Source organism: Pygocentrus nattereri, chromosome 20 (genome assembly GCF_015220715.1).
Source record: "Pygocentrus nattereri isolate fPygNat1 chromosome 20, fPygNat1.pri, whole genome shotgun sequence".
NCBI lineage: Eukaryota > Metazoa > Chordata > Actinopteri > Characiformes > Serrasalmidae > Pygocentrus > Pygocentrus nattereri.
The window spans coordinates 19,545,402-19,569,079 of NC_051230.1; the positions used below are offsets into that span (position 1 = coordinate 19,545,402).

General features: G+C 39.4%; 1 protein-coding gene across 3 annotated transcripts in view; it reads left to right on the forward strand.

Moving 5' to 3' along the window:
- Window positions 1–23,414, forward strand: part of smarca2 (SWI/SNF related, matrix associated, actin dependent regulator of chromatin, subfamily a, member 2) — a 47,107-nt gene extending 23,693 nt beyond the window's left edge. For 2 of the 3 annotated variants that reach the window (XM_017695511.2, XM_017695512.2), the window contains exons 27-35: window positions 3,072–3,149; window positions 3,276–3,494; window positions 10,059–10,276; window positions 13,587–13,692; window positions 14,064–14,165; window positions 15,087–15,210; window positions 17,540–17,676; window positions 17,945–17,958; window positions 22,269–23,414. In XM_017695511.2, coding sequence (XP_017551000.1) covers window positions 3,072–3,149; window positions 3,276–3,494; window positions 10,059–10,276; window positions 13,587–13,692; window positions 14,064–14,165; window positions 15,087–15,210; window positions 17,540–17,676; window positions 17,945–17,958; window positions 22,269–22,323 — 1,053 coding nt within the window. In that variant the 3' untranslated portion in view covers window positions 22,324–23,414. The remainder of the gene's footprint in view (window positions 1–3,071; window positions 3,150–3,275; window positions 3,495–10,058; window positions 10,277–13,586; window positions 13,693–14,063; window positions 14,166–15,086; window positions 15,211–17,539; window positions 17,677–17,944; window positions 17,959–22,268) is intronic. The other variant, XM_017695513.2, reaches the window with a different exon arrangement.
- The last annotated feature ends 264 nt before the right edge of the window (window positions 23,415–23,678 follow it).

A 23,678-nucleotide genomic window follows, 5' to 3' on the forward strand; every position in this document is an offset into this window, starting at 1 on the left:
CCAAGGTTCTTATGAATGATCATTTCAGCCTTTCTTTATGCTACCTGATTTCACCATTGAACTCCATAAAAAAGAACACAACTTATAGTGATGAACCAATTTGATTTACTGGATTGGTATCGGCATCAATACTGACCTTATTAAATGAACAAGATATCAGCCAGGTGAGACTGATCCACTGTCGAAGCTGTTGGGTAGACACAATTGAGTGCTATTCCAGTTATTCCAAGTGTGATACATTTCAAATTCGCACTTTGTATTTTTATTAATGAAGCTGAATTCTGTATATACATCTAATAACATATAAATATGCCCTGTCAGTGTAAATGAGAATGTGCTATTGCAGCTTGGAGTGGATTGGGCAGTGAGGACCTTAGCTGGCATCTCAGAGGGGTTTGTGTAAAATCCCTTCTTGTGCATTTTTATCAGTTTAATGTAGGCTTAAAAAAAAATAAATTGTCAAGTGTCAGATATTAGAGTGTTTTTGAGATTAAAGTGGTAATGTAGATATCTACTGAGGTGTCATGATACAGATGTTAATATTATTTGTTTTTTTGATACGGGGGTCATGAGATGATAGGTGCTACAGTTAGATTTCATGCTATGAAATGCGTGATACTGGGAATGTGCTTGAATAAGAAATTCAACTTCAGCTTTGTCTACTTTGGGTGGTTGAGTAGTCCAGCTGCTTGAAATCACCTAAATGTCTTGGTACCGGATCAGGGTACTTCTCCCCACAGGATTCAGGCAGCCAAGAAGTGACAATTTTGAACAGGTGAAATAGATCTTGCCTCGTAGGGATGTTAATAGCTTCTGATTTACACTGCTACTTGTAGAGTGTCCTAAATTCCTCAGTAAACTGGGAGTGATTGAGCCTCATTAGAAAATCCTTCTCACCGTCATTTAAAAAGAACTGTAATTTGTTGTGCAAACTGCTGTGACAAGATAACAAAATGCACAACGTACTTGTTTTCACAACTTTTCCAAAGAGTTTCAGCTCATTTATGCCATGGAGGTGAGAGCCCTACTTTAAATAGAAACAGAAGATCAGATTGTAGATAAACTTGTAATTTTTAGTTCTTTTGAGTGTGAGAGAGTCATATTGGTCCATGACCTGAGTTTAGGTATCAAAATCAGCGTAGAGAACAGTGTGTCCCTCCACATTAGCAGTACTGGGAGGGATTATGAAGTGTTGGGATGAATGGCCAAAGACATTGCCTCCTTTGTTGCTTAGCGTTGAGATGCATACAAATGCTATATCAGCATGCACTGTGTACATTGTATTTTGACCTTATTACCCTTACTGATAGTGTACTGACAGCAGAGGTGTTATTTAGAGAATCTAACCAATCCAGCCAGTAACCAACATTCCACCCTAGAGTCACAGTCAGCATTATACCCTAATTTAGTACATTAACTCTCAGAATACGTGGCTAATGTATGAAATGAACTTTTTTCATGGCCTATTACATTTATGCTTTGCGTGTGCAGTAAGCAGCACGGCTAGCATAAATTGTATGTAATTGCAGAACTGCAAGAGTAGATGACCAGTAGAGTGTGCTCATAAAACATGATACCACTCAGGGAGCAGTACTTCCACCTTAAGCATTCAGCAAAGAACACTGCATGGCATAAATGAGCTGAAACTCTTTGGAAAAGTTGTGAAAACAAGTATGTTGTGCATTTTGTTATCTTGTCACAGCAGTTTGCACAACAAATTACAGTTCTTTGGCTCTCTATCAGTGTTTGCCTATGAACAAGCAGCATTCAGCTGTGACACAGGCTGGTTTCTGATCGATTCTGGCTGGATGAGAAACCCTGCAATTGTATTTGTATTAACAGACAACGGTAGAAAGGGGCTTAAATATTTGTTTGTGTTCACAAGTGCTGCCGTCAGGCCATATTTGATCAATTACCAACATTTTTCCCACTGACTTTAAAGCAGTACTATGTAAAAGTTTTTTATTAAAACTTAAAGTAGCAGCGTTACTGAGCCAGGAGAATGCGAAAATATGGTGTGTTTGTGCTGCTGCAAATCAGCCTGTAAAGTCTAAAATAACAATGTAAAGGTCTCAGGTTGAATTTCACAGGAGTTTTCTAGCCACTTTGTATGTCTTTACATATTAATGTCATAGCCAGTCAAATGGATGGTCCTGCTTTGCATTTAGGTCTCAAATGCAATATCAACATTATACTGATGAAGATATGATGACAGAAGTAAATAATTCACTTACTATATCCACAGAAGACATGTCAGAGTTTTCCATATAATTACATATTTTAACCAGAGAGGTCTTCAAATTCCCAAATCTAACATATTGCAGCTTTAAGAATGTATTTATAGAATTATCGAAGTACTTTTCTTCTTGTTATCATTTGTGTATAACAGTTAAACTGTCACCTTCAGGAGAAAACAGCTTCAACGCATTTAAAAAGACATTTTGTAGTCATAGTTATGAGTAGTTCTAGTTATAATTCAGAATTAAAGTACATCTCTTAACAAACACAAAGACATTATTGCTAGAGATTTTAACAGTGACCTGTCACAATCGTGAGATTTTAGCTGACAATGAATTATTATATAAATAATAGCAAACAATTGAATTGTCTTTTTTATTTGTTGTGTGGAGCTTATAAAATGCAATGTACAATTTGGCTGATTAGTTGTTATTATTTAGTAGACAACAGACACCGTTCAAGCTTGGATAATCACTTAACCCTCTAACTGTGTTATAGTCTGAAGCCAGAATTTTGAAGTTTTGTTGGATTTGTAAGACCCATGATGTGTTGCATTTTCTGCTTACTTTTTATTTATATAACACAACTAAACACACGAAAAGGCTCCCAGTTCATTTTCTGTTAGTACCTAAATAATTGTAATCGGGTCAAATAATTGTCATAATGCGAAATGTAATAATTTTGACAGGCCTTGCTTTTGTGTCACATGCTGTTGTTTTTCATTTTTGTTCAATGTTGTTAAAGTGAAAACTGAATATTGAAACTTTAACCATCATACCTGTTTTTGATCAATTTGATTAAATGTTTATATATATATCTGATTGCAATATCAGGAGGAAGATGAAGTCCCAGACGATGAAACACTAAATCAAATGATTGCCCGTAATGAGGAGGAATTTGAGCTTTTCATGGTAAGCATTACATGATTGTCATCCTCCCTGTATTAGAGCACATCGTTTTATATTCCTCAGTTCTTTAGACCAGTTTAGAAAGCTTTTGTGGACAAGACATAATGAGGACAAATCTTGTTTCTCCAGCGCATGGACCTGGACCGGCGTCGCGAGGATGCCCGTAACCCCAAGCGTAAGCCTCGTCTGATGGAGGAGGACGAGCTGCCGTCTTGGATCATTAAAGATGATGCTGAGGTGGAGCGACTGACCTGCGAGGAAGAAGAGGAGAAGATCTTTGGCCGCGGATCACGCCACCGCAGGGATGTTGACTACAGTGACACACTGACCGAGAAACAGTGGCTGAGGGTGAGTGCCCCATTTTACTTTTTTTAACAAATAGTGCCACAAGTCTAAGTGATTAATTGACATTGCACAGATATAACAGCTTTTTGGCGAACTGTCAGCTTGTCCTGGCAAAACAAAGTCCTTAACTTGCCACATTGGACAGCCTGTGTAGGTCTGTGTATCACTTGAGTGAGCTCTGTAATTAAGTGTACAAATAGGTTAGAATTGACTTCTCACTCACTGCTTCTGAGGAAGAATCTCGTGAATGTAGTAAAGGTTTTCTAAAGTAAGAAATAAGCAGATTGTAACTCTATTTCTCATTTTTTGACATCATCCACAATCAAATTCTGCAACACACGGTCTTGCTGTCATTTTTTATTTTTTATTTTTTTTACTTCAAGTGAACTTTAATAAATATCACAGGCTGTCAGTGTCTTTTTTTTAACTTATCTTTTAATATGTTTAGGCCTGAACTTCTCCACAGTGTCTCTGCACAGCAGTGTCAAGAGCAGACTTGAGAAAAACAACATAAATTAGTCAGGCAACCACAACACTCTGGCTTTCCACGGCTGGTGGAGCTAACCAAGAAATTAGCCCCTTGTTCATGCTGCTTGCTCACATTGAACAGGCCATCCAGTGCCTTCTTCAATTAATCTCCAACTCTGAAAAAACTACCAAATCCGGTTTTCACTTCTAACAAGCTTAGTCCATTGCTCACCTGATTTCCATGGCTCATCTGCTTTTTCCTGACACACAAACCCCTCTGAGATGCCAGCTAAGGTCCTCACTGCCCAATCCACTCCAAGCTGCAATAGCACATTCTCATTTACACTGACAGGGCTAGCTGATTCACTAGATGATAATGAGGTACAGCAACACTCCTGAAAACATCTTCTAGCCCCAGACAGGGAGCCTTGAGACTAGAAGAAGTGACTTAAAGAAACAAGGGCCAAGCTCTAGCACAAAGTCTACAAAGTGTGGAAAAGCTTAGTATGATGGTAAATTTGTACAGTGCCTAGCTGAAGAGAGAAAAAAGGAAGTGGATGTAGGATTAAAGTATCAGGTCTTCTTGCAATAACTTACTTGCTGTTCCACGCACCAGACTTTCCACTTTGGGAGGGAGGTCCTTCAGTGCCATTGCCCCCAAACTCTGGAATTCTCTTTCTCAGTCCCAAAGGGACTGCTCTTCTTTTTCCTCTTTTAAATCTGACTGAAAGACTTTTCTCTTTAATACACATTTTTCTTCTTCCTCGACTGTGTAGTCCCCCCGAATGCTATGTGAAGCGACCTTGGGTTTGTGAAAGGTGCTATATAAATGTAACATTATTATTATTATTATCATTATTATTATTATTTGAGGGTGTTCGACATGCTGCAGTCTGATTTGCTTTAGCTTGTGCTAAAACATTGCTGCATCTGTACATTTTACGAGGGGATAGAGCTTTTCATTTCAGCTGCCTGTACCTAGATAACCTTGGTTTTACCACCGAATGATGTGCAGTGTAGAATTGCCATTGTCATCAACTTTCATGCCTTGGTGCTAATGAAATATTTTTAATTCTTCACTGAGCTGGAGGGATCAACATGAAAGAATCTTGCATTGAAAGGAAACTGTTATTTTCCACCAAACAGTTTTTGTAGCTGGTGCTGGAAGTTGTCATTTAAATTTGCTTTTACATGGGGAATTATGAATGAATGTTTTTACATCTGCATGGCTCAGTGGGTCAACAAATTGCTTTCAGTGCATGAATGGGTTCAGTAAACAGTTGACTGTTGCTGCAAGATGAAGTCAATACATTTTCAACCTCAGGAGACATTGAAGTACAATTTAAAAGATAGCAGATTAAATGCTCAGCATCAGTGAAGGATTTGTGAGCACATAAGTCATAGAGTTTAGGTAAGTAAAAATGGAAGTGCTGTAGATCTTGGTTATTTAAGGTCTTTAGATCTAACTGATTAGCTCTGATTAGCAGCCCCTTACTGTCTGCAATACCACATTAAAGGTCACATACCTCTTTTTTCCCCTTAAAAAATTAAGAAATGTTTATGTAGTTTCCTAAAACAGCAACAGTTTTGTCTGAACTCTTCGCACCTTAACATGGGGCAAACGTTTTTGTTAGTAGGCCTTTGAAGGGATAGCAAAAAATCTAAATTACACAATTTTCCACTTACCCTGGATGTAATTGATCAGTAAAGGTGTATTGTGAATTTTGCTTCTTTAGCCTCACAGCTCCAGTCCTAAATAAATCTTGCTAACAAACACTAGAACTCAGTAGTCATCCAAATAGCCCAAAACTTCTCTCAGCCCACGCAAGCCACATCTAGGTCTTAATTTATGTGTGCACAGAGTTGTTGATGTGGTTTAGGACATGATATGAATTAGTGAGAACTATAAAAATTAACAAAAATTTTCTGTATTGCTGAACACTGTTCACAGTTTTTTTAGACAACAGGGTTTGTTGTAGCTACCGAGGAATCTAGTCTAAGCTCTTTAATGTTCTTTAATTTGTGGTTGCTTTATGAATACTATCGCTAGTGTTGTCTAAAATGGCTGCCTGTAGCAGTTTTTATCAGGTTTATTGTTCACAGTAAGTCTGTGTGACCCTAATTAAGACCTGGTTGTGCTTTGGTATTTTTTACAGAAACGATTTGAGCTATTCTGGCTGTCGGTTCAATAGACCTTTTTCACAATTTCTCTGTCGTCACATCACGCTGTTAATAATAGTGTTATCAGCCTCCACCGTTTAACAGAGCGGCAATGGAGGGTTACTGGTTTTCAGCCTCCCTCAAAAATCCTTTAAAAAAAAGTGAATGGGAGAGTCATTGGCATGTATGGTAGTTCATCCATCATGGACAGATAGGCTAGTTTGACTTTGCCAGTGCATGGCACAAAACTTTGAAACATTTGAATTTTTAATAATCTCTGTGTCTGCTGCTATGGACTGTTTACCGCTGTGTGTGCTCAGTGGTGAGCCCAGTAAATAGAGTACGGTGCAGCAGACAACTGTGCCGTGCATCATTTTGAAAGTACACCTCCATGTCAAACCAGCTGCGTTAAGACGGCAGGACATATTCTGCTAAAAATCTGTGTCTGGTCTGTGAGGAAGTTTTGCACAGTGGAGAAGAAGCAGATCTGCATGCTTAATGCCACATTACACATCCCTAAAGAGATTTTGCCTTTCATTTTGGAGAAAAAGTCCACCAGGTTTAATTCTTCCTACTCAGCCCATATAAACATTAGCAACATTAGCGAATTCCCTGATCACCACAACCAGCACAGAAACACCGCACTGTGTTTCTACATTACAGTAAACTAATCAGCAAGCTACTCTGCTGTGATGGCAGTCTCCAGGATTGTAATATGCCATAAATATCGTCTTGGAGCTGAGCATTTTTAATCACAAATGTGAGTAAATCTGTGCTCCTGTACAGCCCACATTCGCTCTCCAGTCCTAATTTGATCGAGCTGAAACACAGATATAGCTGTTTAGTTGAATTATTGGAGCATTTTGGAATGCAGCCATGGTTTTGCGCAGTGTCAGCTATTGATTACAGTGCAACCAGAAGCCCCTTAACATTATTCTTCTACATTAACACACACAAAAGTGTGAAAATGATCTATTCTAGTGCTTGTTAGCAACATTAGCCTAGCAGCTCCAGTTCTATACTAGGGAGCAAAATGTTGACTCTAGATGTATCATGGCTGATCAGCAACATCTGGGGTTTTCTTTTAAGGGTTAGTTACAATCTCTATGCAGTTTCGCTAACTTCATGCCCATGCCAACATGTGTTAAATTGTAGAACAACCATCTGAGAACAAAACACTGGCAACCACGCAGCTTGATGAGTTGTGTGGAAGACAGTACCAGGCAGTGATCCAAACCCCAAAAACAAGACAGGACATTTTAGAAGCATACATTTGTACACAACGCCTTTATTGTGTGCTGTTGTTATTTTGTATTAGAGAAGAGTGTAGTAACTTCTTTGCAGTAATTTTTTTCAGAGAAAACTTTATCATACACTTTAAGATTAAGCTGTTCATGATAAATAAGCTACGCTTGTCCTCCACATAGTCTACAGTGTGGCCCTACTGACACAGCTAATGTAGTTGGATATCGCTACTTTGTGCAAAGAATTAAGCTACATAAAGAGTTAACATAATACTTTACCACTGGGGTATCTGAACCCTGGGCCTCTCCCCTTTGCATCTATAAGAGCTTTCACTCTTCTGGGAAGGCTTTCCACAAAATTTTGGAGTTTGTCTGTGGGAATTTGTGCCCATTCAGTCAAAAGAGCATTTATGAGGTCAGGCACTGATGTTGCATGAGAAGTCCTGGCTCACAGTTGACATGCCAGTTCATCCCAGACATGTTCAGTGGACTTGAGGTCAGGGCTGTGTGCCGGCCAGTGGAGTTCTTCCACACTAAACTTGCCAAACCGTGTCTTTATGGACCTCGCTTTGTGCACAAGGCCATGGTCATGCTGAAACAGAAAGGTTCCTTCCCTAAACTGTTGCCACATGGTTGGAAAAATATAAGTCTCTAAAATGTCTTTGTATTGTGTAGCATTAATATTAAATCTGTGTAATGCATAAGTGTGCTTTAATGATCACTTTCATTTCATTTTATTTCAATAGGCCAAATAAGTTGGTTCAGCTTACCAACAAGAAGTCTTTCAGATCCAAAGAGGCAATTCTTTCGATAGCATTGGCTTTTTTTTTCTTTTTTTTATTCCAAAAGTATTTAGTAATAGGATGTTTCATTTAATTTTCAACAAGTCGTTATCTAAATTGTTATTAATCAAATATATAATTTAGTAAAACATTATTTTAAAAATGTGGAAATATCAAGACATCAGAACTGTTGTTATAGAAGACCTCTTTTGTTAGTAATCCAAAATACAAGAAGGCAGATGAAATGATAGAAACTGCAGAAAAGGAATGACTGAAAATGGATAGTTCATGTTGTTAAGGTAATTCTTATAGGATTGTAGGTTGTAAGATAAATCTGGTTGTTAAATTAAACATCATCTCTGACAGATAGGAGGAATAAAGGAAAAAGAGGGAATAAAAATCATATTACTTTGTGCTCGTAAATTTTTCTGAGTGCTCCTGTTTATTTCAAATCAGGAGCAGAAGTGCTCCTTGGCAGAAGGCTTTACATGGAACCTTGCATTACATGCAGAAGACATCAGAACTAAAAGGGAAAAAGCTTTTTTTAATCTCGCCACATTTACATCATGAGGATATCATCTCATTCCCAATCAGTAATAGAAGTGCAAAAATTAAAAGAGCATAAGAGCAAAATTGTGTTTTTCACAACATGGGCCCATTCGGGAGTCTTGCAGCACCTGCTTATTGATTTGTCTTAGGGGATTCATCTTGTTATCTAAGCACCTGGCTTCAGATTCTAGCAGGTGTACTGGATTAATACTGTGAATTCGGCTTTGATTATGGTGATAATTCAGTTATATTCTGGGATTCTAACGCAAATATAAAGGACTAAAAGGGATGGGAAAGTAAAGCTAGTAAATGGAATAATCATTAGAGCAAATGTACCTTGGGTTTTCAATCAGTGGTGGTATTTAGTTTATTTTGGGGTGTTTTGAAAGGGTGCAGAGAAGATATGCTTGTAAATTTCATTTGTATGTTCTCTGATGTTCCCACAGTGATGGTACACTGGATAGCCATGAGTTACCACTAAAGAGTTCTTAAAACTCAAGTGTGTTTCAGAAATATTTTTCTATAAGGATTTTTGCCTATGAAAGGTTTCAATTTCAATATAAGATCAAGATGATAAACAACAAAGACATTTTTCATGCTCTTTTTTTTTTACCATTCGTTTCCAAGGATGCCAACAATTCTGGAAGGCATTATATGTATTATATGTCTCTAAGGAGAGATCTAAGAGAATTCACCTGAGGAGAATGAAGAGTATTCAAACCAACTGTACTCACAGGAGCACACGCTGTCTTTGTAACAAAAGCGGAGGTGGAGGAGAGAACATGGCAGATAGATGGGTCTAATTAAGATCACTACCACATTATTACACTCTGCTCAATCAAACCAGGGTATAAGAGTGATGAGACTCCTAATGGCCCATATTTGAGCAGTATAATCAGACATACCCTTTTCTGTAGTTTTAGCCACCTCTAGATACAGAGCAATCAAATTTAATGAGATCACTGCCATGACAGATGAAATTTGGCTGGGGCTTCAAATCAAAGATTCATTGTGATGCATAGCAGCTCGATTAAAGAGACTTGCACTTACCAAATCGCAGGATTTTCTTTTATACTGTATGTAAGAAAATGAATTGCAAGAGTAACTGCATATCTCTTGCAGTATTTAATCTGTTGCACTTAAAGTAAACACTCATTATTTCATAAGCATTTTTAACAAATGTTATCTACTATATATTGTATATTAAGAACTATGTGGAAATAAACTTGTTGTTGTGTAGTTAGCTTTTAGATACATTACTTTTCTTATTGTGAATGCAACTCAGTAACAGTTTCCAATATTTAGAATTCTTGGAGCCAGAGTTTGTTTTCCAGTCATAGCTTCTTCTCCTTTTGATCCAACAGGCCATTGAAGATGGCAACCTGGAGGAGATGGAGGAAGAGATCCGTCTGAAGAAACGTAAACGGAGGAGACATGTGGACAAAGGTAGCAGACGCGAAGATGGCGAGAAGGCCAAGAAGAGGCGAGGACGTCCCCCGGCGGAGAAGCTTTCCCCTAATCCCCCAAAACTCACCAAACAAATGACTGCCATCATTGAGACTGTCATCAACTACAGAGATGGGTAAGAGGAAACAAATATTTTTTTCTGCTTGTGAGCTAAGACTTCCTTTGGTTAAAATTTGACCCATCTCTTTGTTTTGATGGTCAGTTCAGAGTAGCCCATAGCAATGACACCAGTACACTGCAACATACAGCCAGGATGATTTCATTTTTATTGGAGTTGATGTAATGTCCTGGGAATTCTGATAGGCCTATGTCATTTTTGGTGTGCTCTTCTTATGGAAAGCTGGGTTGTCTGTGATTCTGTACTGAATGTACTGTGCTTTCTTCACTGGCAGCGCTTGTGTTTCTTCTCCTTAAATGTGCTCCCATTGGCCTCATCATCTCCACCTCTCAGCACTCACCCCAGCATTTTTTTTTCCAAGAATCCACTACCTGCTTTCCATAAAGTCACATTCCTTAACTTTCCAAGTGTGGCCTTTTCAGCGAGCGTCTTAATTGCAGCTGATTCTTGTAGCTGCGTTTTGGCTTGTCGCACACGTTTTCCACTCTGAAGTCCACGTCCTCTGAGGAGGCTATCCTTCTTCCAGTCACGTGCACAGAATACGCTGGAATAATTTAATAGAGCTATGATCACTGTGGCCTACGGAGAAATTCAGACAGGACTTTGGCTGACAGTCACACCATGCAACTGTTAAAGTCTGGTTCCACTTGCTGTTGGGACAGTGGAGGAATTGTAATTGTATAAGACCTATTCTCAGAAACAGCAACAAATATGAACACTCTAAATATATTACTTTAGGTCTGCACTGGAACACCAGGAGATTTCACCATGCAATCCTCACTCACTTATCGCTTGATTGAATTTCGTAATGCAGTCTTCAAGGAGAGCAACAATACATATAAAAAAGTATTCATAAGGAGTGGGGGAAAATACAACATAGTATTGCAGTATTTGGGTTAAAGAAGAAACAGTATTAATAAACCCAGGCCAAAGCATCAATATTTTGTTTTTCATCATCATTATCATCATCGTCTTTGAACGCTTAATCCAGATAGGTTCGTGGTAGCAGTTGGGAGAGCAGAGAATCCCAGATGACCCTGTCCCCCGCAACTTCCTCCAGCTCATTCCCAGGGACCGCAAGCCGCTCCCAGGCCAATTTGGAGATGTAATCCCTCCAGCGGGTCCTAGGATGACCCCGGGGCCTTATCCCAGTAGGCCGTGCCTGGTATACCCCCACCGGGAGGCGTCCAGGGGGCACCCGAATCAGATGCCCAAACCACCTCAGCTGGCTCCTCTCAGTGCGGAGGAGTAGCAGCTCTACTCCAAGCTCCTCCTGGATGGCCGAGCTCCTCACCCTGTCAAATAGAGTGTAGCCCTCCACCCTGCGAAGAAAGCTCATTTCCGCCGCTTTTATTATTATCGTGATCTCATTCTTTCGGTCATTACCCACAGCTCATGACCATAGGTGAGGGTCGGGATGTAGAACGACCGGTAAACAGAGAGCTTTGCCTTATGGCTCAGCTCCCTCTACACCACTACAGTCCGGTACAGCCTTCCTGGATCGGGGCCTTGTGGTGGCGGAAGAGGCAACGTGGGAGGACCATATGGGCGTACCACCTGCAAGGTCCAGCATCGGGGAGCGGTGCAGTGGGAGATTGTATTTTGGTTTTGTTTTTTTAATTTGTTATAGTACATATTATTGACAAATCTCCCACTGCCTGTGCAGCACTGCACCGCTCCCCCATGCTGGACCTTGCAGGCACTTTGTTATAGTACATATTATTGAAGTGCGGCACGGTGGCGTGGTGGGTAACGCTGTCGCCTCACAGCAAGGAGGGCCTGGGTTCGATTCCCCAGCCGGGCGACCAGGGTCCTCTCTGTGTGGAGTTCTCCCCGTGTCTGTGTGCGTTTCCTCCGGGTTCTCCGGTTTCCTCCCACAGTTCAAAGACATACAGTCAGGCCAATTGGACATGCTAAATTGCCCCTAGGTGTGAGTGTGTGAGTGTGTGAGTGACTGTCTGTGTCTGTCTGTCTGCCCTGCGATGGACTGGCGACCTGTCCAGGGTGTATCATGCCTTTCGCCCGAAGACTCCAGCATCCCCCCGCGACCCTGACGGAGAAGCGGCTTAGGATGGATGGATGGATGGACATATTATTGATATATACTTGGATTGTTTTTAATGATGCCGTCTTCAAGGACATATTAAAATATGTTACTAATGCTAATACATTTTCTTAATCTACAAGCTGCTACTAGTCTAGGCTGCTAGTCTTTTTTTTTTTTTTTTTTTTTTTTTTTTTATTAATCTATTGTAATGACAACTTCCAAACTGACTTATAGTCACACACAGATCAGGTTGCACAGATCAGATCTTGCATCTTAATTTGTTTACCTTCTACCTTCCTGACCATTTAAGTGACATGCATTCATGTTTTGAATCAATAATTCATCAGAATGGATGAAGCTTGATAAAATAGCCAGCTAAAATATATGCACACCTGTCTGTATCCCTGACCGCTTCCCTGCACTGTTGGTGTTAATTAGAAATAAGTTAACTTACATAACTTGTTTCCTGTTGAACTTTAGGTATCCGAGCATTTGTTTTTTAAATTGGACACATATTTATGGTAATTGTTCTGGATCTGTGTGATATGATCTCTGTGTATTTGAAACATCGGGGATGGTGTGAATTATGCAGAAATACTGCTACTTCCATTCTTAATAGTTTTAGTAGAATCCATGCATTACACTTTGATGGTAAGTGGTTATGATGTGGTTATAATGATGTGCATCCTTCCAAAAAGCCCCCAACAGTAATCTGACAGGTCTGTAGAGTCCAGCACACTGTAATTGCACCAGTATGAACCTTGATTTAGTCATGAAATGGATAATGAATCATCTGTGTTTTGAGTGTAGGTCCTGCTACGTGTCTTGGCAGACACTAACTCTTCTGGCTGGAGAGGGAGAAGGGGTGAAGGGAACTACTCAGTTTGGCTGTTAGTGAAGACATGGTTGAGCTTACATCATGTTTTCCTCTCTTGCTTTGATTTGTCACTTGCCGAAAATAACTAAATAACTCAATTCTAATTAGGCCTTGGATGGTTATATAGTTTAGGCCTTAGATGGTTATATATGCTTTGCTTCTATATGTCTGTTCACTGTTTTGTAAAAGTCACAGAGTCAAACCATGGCATTAAATAAGAAGTTTAGACAGTGTTGTTTAGATTTCGATGTAAACAAACCAATATAGCAAGGTCCGTAGATCAGAAGCCAACAGAAAATCTTTCTCAACCACATATTCCACTCTTAATCTTCATGCTGTCCAGAGGAATCCAACTAAACCTGGCTCTCTGTGTCCGATTACAGATCAGGCCGGCAGCTCAGTGAAGTCTTTGTGCAGCTGCCTTCCAGGAAAGAGCTCCCAGAGTACTACGAACTGATAAGGAAGCCGGTGGACTTCAAGAAGATCAAGGTAAAAGCCCAAGCAAGGGCTGAGTCCCTCCCTCAAGATAACCAGATTCTGAACCTCTCCTTCTTTATTCACTGTTGTGACATGCTATTGCTTGATAAAAGAATTTGAGTGACACTTTAATTTCTTAGGGTGGATGATAAGAGGATTAACCAGGCATGAAGGTTTTAATTGGATTTGTAGTGCACAATGCAAGATGGGATAATACTAAGTGCTTACAAGTTAATGTGTTATTTTTCAATTTGTTATGCAATGCTACCATTGTCTTCTTTTCTCTTCAGCAATGTAATTGTCCATTTTTAATAGATGCCATAGTTGGTGAATAGGCCATGAAGTGCTTTAATTGTTTGAGACATGATGTGATGTGTTTGTAGGAGAGAGTGCGTAACCATAAGTACAGGAGCCTGGGTGATTTGGAGAAGGACGTAATGCTTCTTTGTCACAATGCTCAAACCTACAATCTGGAAGGTTCCCAGGTGAGTAAATGAAAGCATGTAATGCCCACTGCTATCATTGGAAATCATAGCACAATAGACAGCAAAATTGTATAACAATCTATACTATATATATATATATATATATATAATTTTTTTGCTCACACTGAAAAATCAACACCAGCATATGGAGATGATTCAGATTATTTACTTCAGTGAAGATATGTTTTATACTGTTTCTCTAAGGACCTTTGAATATGTTGTCATCATATATTGCCTCATTAAGGAAGCTTGTCAAGCTTTGTCCTTTGGCGAATTTACCCTGTTTTTTTTTTTTTTTCTTTCAGACCATTTTTGTATGAGAATCCTGCCTTTTCATTTGAACCAAAAGTACAGTTGGATTTGTGTCAACAGATATTGGACATTTGGAAGTTTAGCATCCCTTTCCACTTATAATCTTCTTTTTGCATGTTTCCTTTGGATTACCATAAAAATGTCCTCAGTTTCTTTGCCAGAATGGAATTATGTTCCAGAATCCTTGTTTCTATAATTGATTCCAGCATTTTATCTGCTCTGAAATGGTCACATCTGTAGAGGGAATCCATGTTTAAAAACAACTCTCCCCACATTTCTGTAGGACTCTTGAACTTTCTAAATCCGAACAACTTAATTGCATGCAAGCATTTGCTGTTGTATATAAACGTTTACTCATCCAAATCTAGAAGACAAGGCTTTGATTTTTTTATTTGTATGAGAGAATTTTTCAAGTTGCATCTGTCACCTGTTCCTTAATAATTTTTTCTACATTATTGTGACATTATTAGGCTTGTGTAAATTCAGACATTCCCACAAAAATACTGACACAATACTGATCCTTGCTTGAAAACGGCGCTTTTTCTACAGCAGTGCAGCGAGATTCTTATTGTTGTCTTTAAGTTTTGACTGACATGATGTTTTCTTCAGATCTATGAGGACTCCATCGTACTGCAGTCTGTGTTTAAGAGTGCCCGGCAGAAGATTGCCAAAGAAGAGAGTGAAGATGACAGCAATGATGATGATGATGATGAGGAGGAGTCAGAGGCTGAATGTAAGATTTTTTAAAAAGATAAGATTCATTTTTCTCTGTACAGTACAGAGACCACTTGTCATTTCTTTCATTTTTGTTCAAAACTGCCATTAACCCAATTGAGCATGTTTTGCTCAATTACAATTGCAATTGTAAAGCATTTACATGTGACAGTTACACATGCCATATATTGTTATTTTCAGGAGACCCTGGGCTACTCAGATATGCCATTGTTTGACATGTAAATGCTGAAACTGAAATTTGATATCTTTATGAATTTGGGTCATTTCTGATGAAATTTCAAATGTTTTGTTTAATTATAGAAATCTTGAAAACAAGTGCAGTAGTAGTTATCTTTTCAGAAATTGTTAGTCTGGAGTGTCTGTGAGCTGTAAGTGCAATCATTTTGTTGTTAATTTATTCTATTGGTTATTATGAGTAAAAATAAAAAATTAGCATAAGGCAGACGTTTTTTTATTGATTTTCTGTCTTCTTGGATTCATCCTCTGATACTTAGCAAGACAGGCTGTATTCTTAATTACAAATTGAGTTGCATATTTAATATCAGATATTTTAAATGCTTAAAATCAATGTAAACTTAAACCCCTTGTTTATAATATGGAGGCTAAAAGCAGAGATATAATACAACATTAGTGAGTGGAGTTTGGGTGATTTTGGAGCAGGATTTCTGTTTGATGGGGTGGTCAGAGGTGGATGAAATCATTCTGGATTTTGAGAGCAGAGTCTGATGAGTGATCTGGTGTGTGAATCATATCACTGTTTTAACCCTTTGTTGGAATATGAAGTCCAAACAGCAGAGCAATAATATCAGGATTTTAGGTGATTTTCCGAGCCGAATTACTCACTGATGCTGATGTCACAGCTCAATGATATCAGGCTAGGTTGGGGCAGGTCTGCTGAATGTCCTGATATGTGGATCATGTTTGTATCTTAAACTGTTCTGAAGTTATGAAGGATAGAAATGACCTACTGTTTTGACTGCAAAGGTACAGGTTTTATTTTTAAGGAGATATTTCTGAAGAAATTAAATGTAAGATAATACACTTGCATAAGGAAGAGAAAATCGAAGGACTATAAATGAATAATAGGAGTTTGTAAACCTGGAGTTAAAAAATCATTAACAGATCTACAGACAATGAGACTACTAACAACTATACAAGACCTGATAGACCAGCAGAGCTGTTACCATCAGATTAACAGTACTTCAGGCTTTGATGTTTGAGAGAGAGGAGGAAATCAGACTGTCCATCCTTCAATTGTGAGAAGGCTCAACACTATGGATCAGAAGGAATGTGTAGCTTTCAAGAACCCATTTCTGAGAAAAAATAAGAAAGACAAAGAAGCTGCTGGTGTTCTCAGAATAATGGACTGATCATTCCAGAGTCCAGACCTCAACATCACTGAATAGTTTTGAGATTACTTGAATCATGAGAAGCAGAAACTGCAACCAACCTCTAAGACTAAACTTTAAATTGAAGTTGTGGAAAACATCTTTTCAAAACTGAAAATAAGTCTCCTTTTGTAAGCTATAATAAAGAAAAATGGTGGATAAATTTAATACTGAAAAATTTGAGGTTCTGTGTAATGTGTTGTTAAATGCGTTTTCTTTTTTTGAAATGCTGATGATTGAAAAAAATTGTGCCCAGTGACCATTTTGATTGGAAATTAAATAAGTGAAGGGTGGTCTCTGACTTCTGCACAGTATTGAAATTCTTGACAATAGTCCCTTGTGCAGTGAAGAACTACATAAGCTTCATACTTACAAAAATATTGAGCTTTCAGGTAAAAGAATATTCATAATTGTGCCACTTACCAATTTTGTAGGACCTGCAAAAGACAATGTTGTGAAAGTGAGAAGTAGTTCTTCAAAACCCTTGAACAGACAAGTGTCATTACCTAATAATGACTAAGTGATGGAGCTAAAACAGAACTTTAAGTGCACATAGTGGTTTCATACAGTTACATCAGCTGAAAACAAGAAGGAAGCTTCTGTGTACGCTTCGATCTCAACACTTCACAACTTTCATACACAATTAGCTTTTCCTGTCACCAGAGAAGAAGGCTTTCATGTTAGTTGTGCCTCAGCTTATTGAAAGGCAATGTCCAAGTTATGATGTCTCTTTTTAAATTTTTAATTACTTCTGTTTGTTTTTGGAAGTGTTACTGGCAGGACATGCTTGTATTAAGAGAACCAGAGGGAATGTTTAATTTTACATCGAAAATCATAAGACAAAATGTGGCTGTTAGTCTGCCCTGTTATCTTGTTCCTTGTCACGTAACTGATGTTTTTGTTTGTTTGTTTGTTTGTTTTTTTGGACTCCCATTCTAGCCAAGTCGGTGAAGGTGAAGATCAAGCTGAGCAAGCGTGAGGAGCGCAGCCACGACAAAGGCAAGAAGCGGACGAGCCGGGCCAAAGCCAAACCTGTGGTCAGTGACGATGACAGCGACGAGGAGCAGGAGGACATTGTAGGTCCACATTACCATCAGTGTACACTACCTGTTTCTTCCTCATCTCAGTTGTGTTATGTAATGACCACTCTGAAATTTATAAAAATATGACCAGTCATGTATCAACATTTCTCAATGTTATTGTCCCAATTCTAATCTATAAGCTATATAAAATATTAGCATGTTTATCAGGCCCTGGAACCAGGTGTTGATTAGTATCAAGACTGCCTGTGTGTCCTCTTTATTCTCCTGTTTTCACTTCTTGTCTCTGTCCCTTCTGCTGCAGTTTACAAGGAAAATGTAAGTCTTTTTTGGCTCATACTTCCCAAGAACATTCCTTTCCTATATTTTTATCTGGTCAACTACTCAGAATGTCAGGTTTCATGTAGCACTGAGACCTTTAAGGGTGTCAGCATAGCTCATTATTTAGGAGTGAGTGGTATGTATAAAACCAAGCTCCCGTGTGTAATGAGTCTCCTCAGGCCAGCTGTCAGTATTGTACAGTGGCTGTGCCAGGATTTGAGAATGGGGTGAGCCAAGTATATCACAAGTAGGCCTAGACTAATATTTTTAAAATGGTTAAAATGGTCAATAAATTTACAAAAATGAAAATGTACAGTTCTCATATCCGGACTAATAGATGTTATTGCAGGCATCATTACTCCTATCCAAGTTGGACTATTTTTACATGAAATAATTAATATTGGCAACAAGATTCAAGATTTTAATCTAGCAAGACTGTTGTTTTTGCCCATAATTCCAAAGTGGATTGCCTTCTGTAATTAGCTAAACCTGGTACCCTCAGTAAAAGTATTTATTGTAAAAGTCTTTGCATGCTAACTGCATGCAATAAACAAATGTTAAACCTTTAATGCTTTTATATTTTATTAATAACAGTACAAAATAATTTAAAAATCATTTAAAGCAAGACATTTGAATTGCAAAAATGGAATGAACAACCTAGGGTTTGGCTTGTGTTAAGTCCATGTTGGGCCTGTGTTGAGCAACATAGTTGAGCATATACTGAGACTGTGTTGGGCCTGTGTTGAGCCTATGTCGAGCATATACGGACTGTGTTGGGCCTGTGTTGGGCCTGTGTTGAGCCTATACTGAGACTGTGTTGGGCCTGTGTTGAGCATATACTGAGACTGTGTTGGGCCTGTGTTGAGCCTATATTGAGCATATACTGAGACTGTGTTGGGCCTGTGTTGAGCCTATGTTGAGCCTATGTTGAACATATACTGAGACTTTGTTGGGCCTGTGTTGAACCTATGTTGAGATTGTGTTGGGCCTGTGTTGAGCCTATGTTGAGCATATACTGAGACTGTGTTGGGCCTGTGTTGAGCCTATGTTGAACATATACTGAGACTATGTTGGGCCTGTGTTGAACCTATATTGAGATTGTGTTGGGCCTGTGTTGAGCCTATGTTGAGCATATACTGAGACTATGTTAGTCCTGTGTTGAGCCTATGTTGAGCATATACTGAGACTTGTTGGGCCTGTGCTGAATCTATATTGAGATTTTGTTGGGCCTGTGTTGAGACTGTGTTGGGCCTGTGTTGAGCCTATGTTGAACATATACTGAGACTTTGTTGGGCCTGTGTTGAACCTATGTTGAGATTGTGTTGGGCCTGTGTTGAGACTATGTTGAGCGTATACTGAGACTATGTTGGGCCTGTGTTGAGCCTATGTTGAGCATATACTGAGACTATGTTGGGCCTGTGTTGAATCTATATTGAGATTTTGTTGGGCCTGTGTTGAGCCTATGTTGAGCATATACTGAGACTGTGTTGGGCCTGTGTTGAGCCTATGTTTAGCATGTACTGAGACTGTTGGGCCTGTGTTGAACCTATGTTTAGCATATACTAAGGCTGTGTTGGGCCTGTGTTGAGCCTATGTTTAGCATATACTGAGACTATGTTGGGCCTGTGTTGAATCTATATTGAGATTTTGTTGGGCCTGTGTTGAGACTGTGTTGGGCCTGTGTTGAGCCTATGTTGAACATATACTGAGACTTTATTGGGCCTGTGTTGAACCTATGTTGAGATTGTTTTGGGCCTGTGTTGAGCCTATGTTGAGCATATACTGAGACTGTGTTGGGCCTGTGTTGAGCCGATGTTGAGCATATACTGAGACTATGTTGGGCCTGTGTTGAATCTATATTGAAATTGTGTTGGGCCTGTGTTGAGCCTATGTTGAGCATATACTGAGACTATGTTGGTCCTGTGTTGAGCCTATGTTGAGCATATACTGAGACTATGTTGGGCCTGTGTTGAATCTATATTGAGATTTTGTTGGGCCTGTGTTGAGACTGTGTTGGGCCTGTGTTGAGCCTATGTTGAACATATACTGAGACTTTATTGGGCCTGTGTTGAACCTATGTTGAGATTGTTTTGGGCCTGTGTTGAGCCTATGTTGAGCATATACTGAGACTGTGTTGGGCCTGTGTTGAGCCGATGTTGAGCATATACTGAGACTATGTTGGGCCTGTGTTGAATCTATATTGAGATTGTGTTGGGCCTGTGTTGAGCCTATGTTGAGCATATACTGAGACTATGTTGGTCCTGTGTTGAGCCTATGTTGAGCATATACTGAGACTATGTTGGGCCTGTGTTGAATCTATATTGAGATTTTGTTGGGCCTGTGTTGAGACTGTGTTGGGCCTGTGTTGAGCCTATGTTGAGATTGTGTTGGGCCTGTGTTGAGCCTATGTTGAGCGTATACTGAGACTATGTTGGGCCTGTGTTGAGCCTATGTTGAGCATATACTGAGACTATGTTGGGCCTGTGTTGAATCTATATTGAGATTTTGTTGGGCCTGTGTTGAGCCTATATTGAGCATATACTGAGACTGTGTTGGGCCTGTGTTGAGCCTATGTTTAGCATGTACTGAGACTGTTGGGCCTGTGTTGAACCTATGTTTAGCATATACTAAGGCTGTGTTGGGCCTGTGTTGAGCCTATGTTTAGCATATACGGAGACTATGTTGGGCCTGTGTTGAATCTATATTGAGATTTTGTTGGGCCTGTGTTGAGACTGTGTTGGGCCTGTGTTGAGCCTATGTTGAACATATACTGAGACTTTATTGGGCCTGTGTTGAACCTATGTTGAGATTGTTTTGGGCCTGTGTTGAGCCTATGTTGAGCATATACTGAGACTGTGTTGGGCCTGTGTTGAGCCGATGTTGAGCATATACTGAGACTATGTTGGGCCTGTGTTGAATCTATATTGAGATTGTGTTGGGCCTGTGTTGAGCCTATGTTGAGCATATACTGAGACTATGTTGGTCCTGTGTTGAGCCTATGTTGAGCATATACTGAGACTATGTTGGGCCTGTGTTGAATCTATATTGAGATTTTGTTGGGCCTGTGTTGAGACTGTGTTGGGCCTGTGTTGAGCCTATGTTGAACATATACTGAGACTTTGTTGGGCCTGTGTTGAACCTATGTTGAGATTGTGTTGGGCCTGTGTTGAGCCTATGTTGAGCGTATACTGAGACTATGTTGGGCCTGTGTTGAGCCTATGTTGAGCATATACTGAGACTATGTTGGGCCTGTGTTGAATCTATATTGAGATTTTGTTGGGCCTGTGTTGAGCCTATGTTGAGCATATACTGAGACTGTGTTGGGCCTGTGTTGAGCCTATGTTTAGCATGTACTGAGACTGTTGGGCCTGTGTTGAACCTATGTTTAGCATATACTAAGGCTGTGTTGGGCCTGTGTTGAGCCTATGTTTAGCATATACTGAGACTATGTTGGGCCTGTGTTGAATCTATATTGAGATTTTGTTGGGCCTGTGTTGAGACTGTGTTGGGCCTGTGTTGAGCCTATGTTGAACATATACTGAGACTTTATTGGGCCTGTGTTGAACCTATGTTGAGATTGTTTTGGGCCTGTGTTGAGCCTATGTTGAGCATATACTGAGACTGTGTTGGGCCTGTGTTGAGCCGATGTTGAGCATATACTGAGACTATGTTGGGCCTGTGTTGAATCTATATTGAGATTGTGTTGAGCCTGTGTTGAGCCTATGTTGAGCATATACTGAGACTATGTTGGTCCTGTGTTGAGCCTATGTTGAGCATATACTGAGACTATGTTGGGCCTGTGTTGAATCTATATTGAGATTTTGTTGGGCCTGTGTTGAGACTGTGTTGGGCCTGTGTTGAGCCTATGTTGAACATATACTGAGACTTTGTTGGGCCTGTGTTGAACCTATGTTGAGATTGTGTTGGGCCTGTGTTGAGCCTATGTTGAGCATATACTGAGACTATGTTGGGCCTGTGTTGAGCCTATGTTGAGCGTATACTGAGACTATGTTGGGCCTGTGTTGAGCCTATGTTTAGCATGTACTGAGACTGTTGGGCCTGTGTTGAACCTATGTTTAGCATATACTGAGGCTGTGTTGGGCCTGTGTTGAGCCTATGTTTAACATATACTGAGACTGTTGGGCCTTTGTTGAACCTATGTTGAGATTGTGTTGGGAATGTGTTGAGCCTATGTTCAGACTGTGTTGAATGTGTGTTGAGACTGTGTTGGGCCAGTGCAGGTAGGGCTATGGGAAACTGGCCTGAGTTTCTCATAATCTCACTCTTCCTCTGTGGTGTGTTCACAGGAGCAATCTGAGGGCAGCCCCACAGAAGACGAGTGATGAGGACGAGACCAGCTGATAGTCGGCTGATCCTTCCGTTATTTTTCTAATACTTTTTTTTTTGTTTGTTTGTTTGTTTTTTTATTGGTTCATTGTTTTTCTCTTTTTTTCCATCACCAGCATCTGTTCCTCTGCTGTCTTTCTGCTTGGTTTCAGAAGTCATATTCATTGGCTTGTTCTCTCCAGTGCAGTAGAGGCACTGCTTTTTTCACAAGTGGCTGTTTAATCAATCCATCATGTGGCTTCACTACACATACTGAGGAAACTGATTGTTTATTCTTGTATGTATTTTACCCCTTATGCAATATTTTACATACTTTACCTAAAAACACATTTATGCGTGGATGGAGAGAAGAAGGGCAGAAAAGCTTCATAGTTCATTTATAAGCTATCAAAAGGAAAAGAAAAAAATATTTCTATCTGTAAGTTTTTATCTGATAATATAGATGCACATGGTCAAACCAAGGTCGTGGACTTCATATTCTCTGGCAGTTACACTTAAAGTGATGTTCCCACCATGCCCTTAAACTTATGTGTTGTTGTGATTATTAGTAACAAGCTAAGCAGAGATTTAAGAAGTGAAGGGATATCTTGGGATTAGTCTTTGATATAGCCCACTGATTGACCTGATGCTGTTTTCAGCAGCTGGAGAGGCCTGAGGAGGTGCTCTGGTGTTTTTTTTGAGATTCACTTAGACATAACAGACTTCTGGACTTTGTCTGTTCTATTCATTCAGGCCTCTCTTGTGTCTCTTCTTTAATACCAACTCTCATAGATATTTTTGTATTCTCTTTTCAAAGGTTTGTGGTTTTGTTAAGAGACAACAATTTTCGGGGGAAAAAACTCATTGTAAGCCTTGATACTGTATTGATATATTGATATGAATATGTATCTAATTATTTTGAAGTTGATGCTGTTTTTTTGTCTTGTTCATGAGCTTACGTATACCAGTATTAGTGTGTTTTCTCTCTCCTAATGTCTGTCATCATGTTGCCATTATATACATACTCTGCTTGTCACCTTTTCTGAACTGTCAATCTTTGCTTTCTTTGCACAATGTCTTTGTGGTTGTCTCTCATAGCCCAAAGTAAATAAACATCTGATTTTGAAGGGTTGTTGTTCTTTGACATCTTTGGCATACCCCATCCAGGAGGTATTATCACAAGTAAAATATGAAATCTCATATGAAGACTCAATATAAAACAACTAAATAGCTCTTTTATACAGCTGTTGTTATCGTAAAGAACAGTGTTTACCAAGTTTGTGTTCCCCACCAGCTGCATAATAGATTTAAAGATGTAGCACAGATGTTTTCCTTTCATACTGAACATCACATTTTAGGAATTACACCATGTTGGTTCAGTGTGTAGGTAT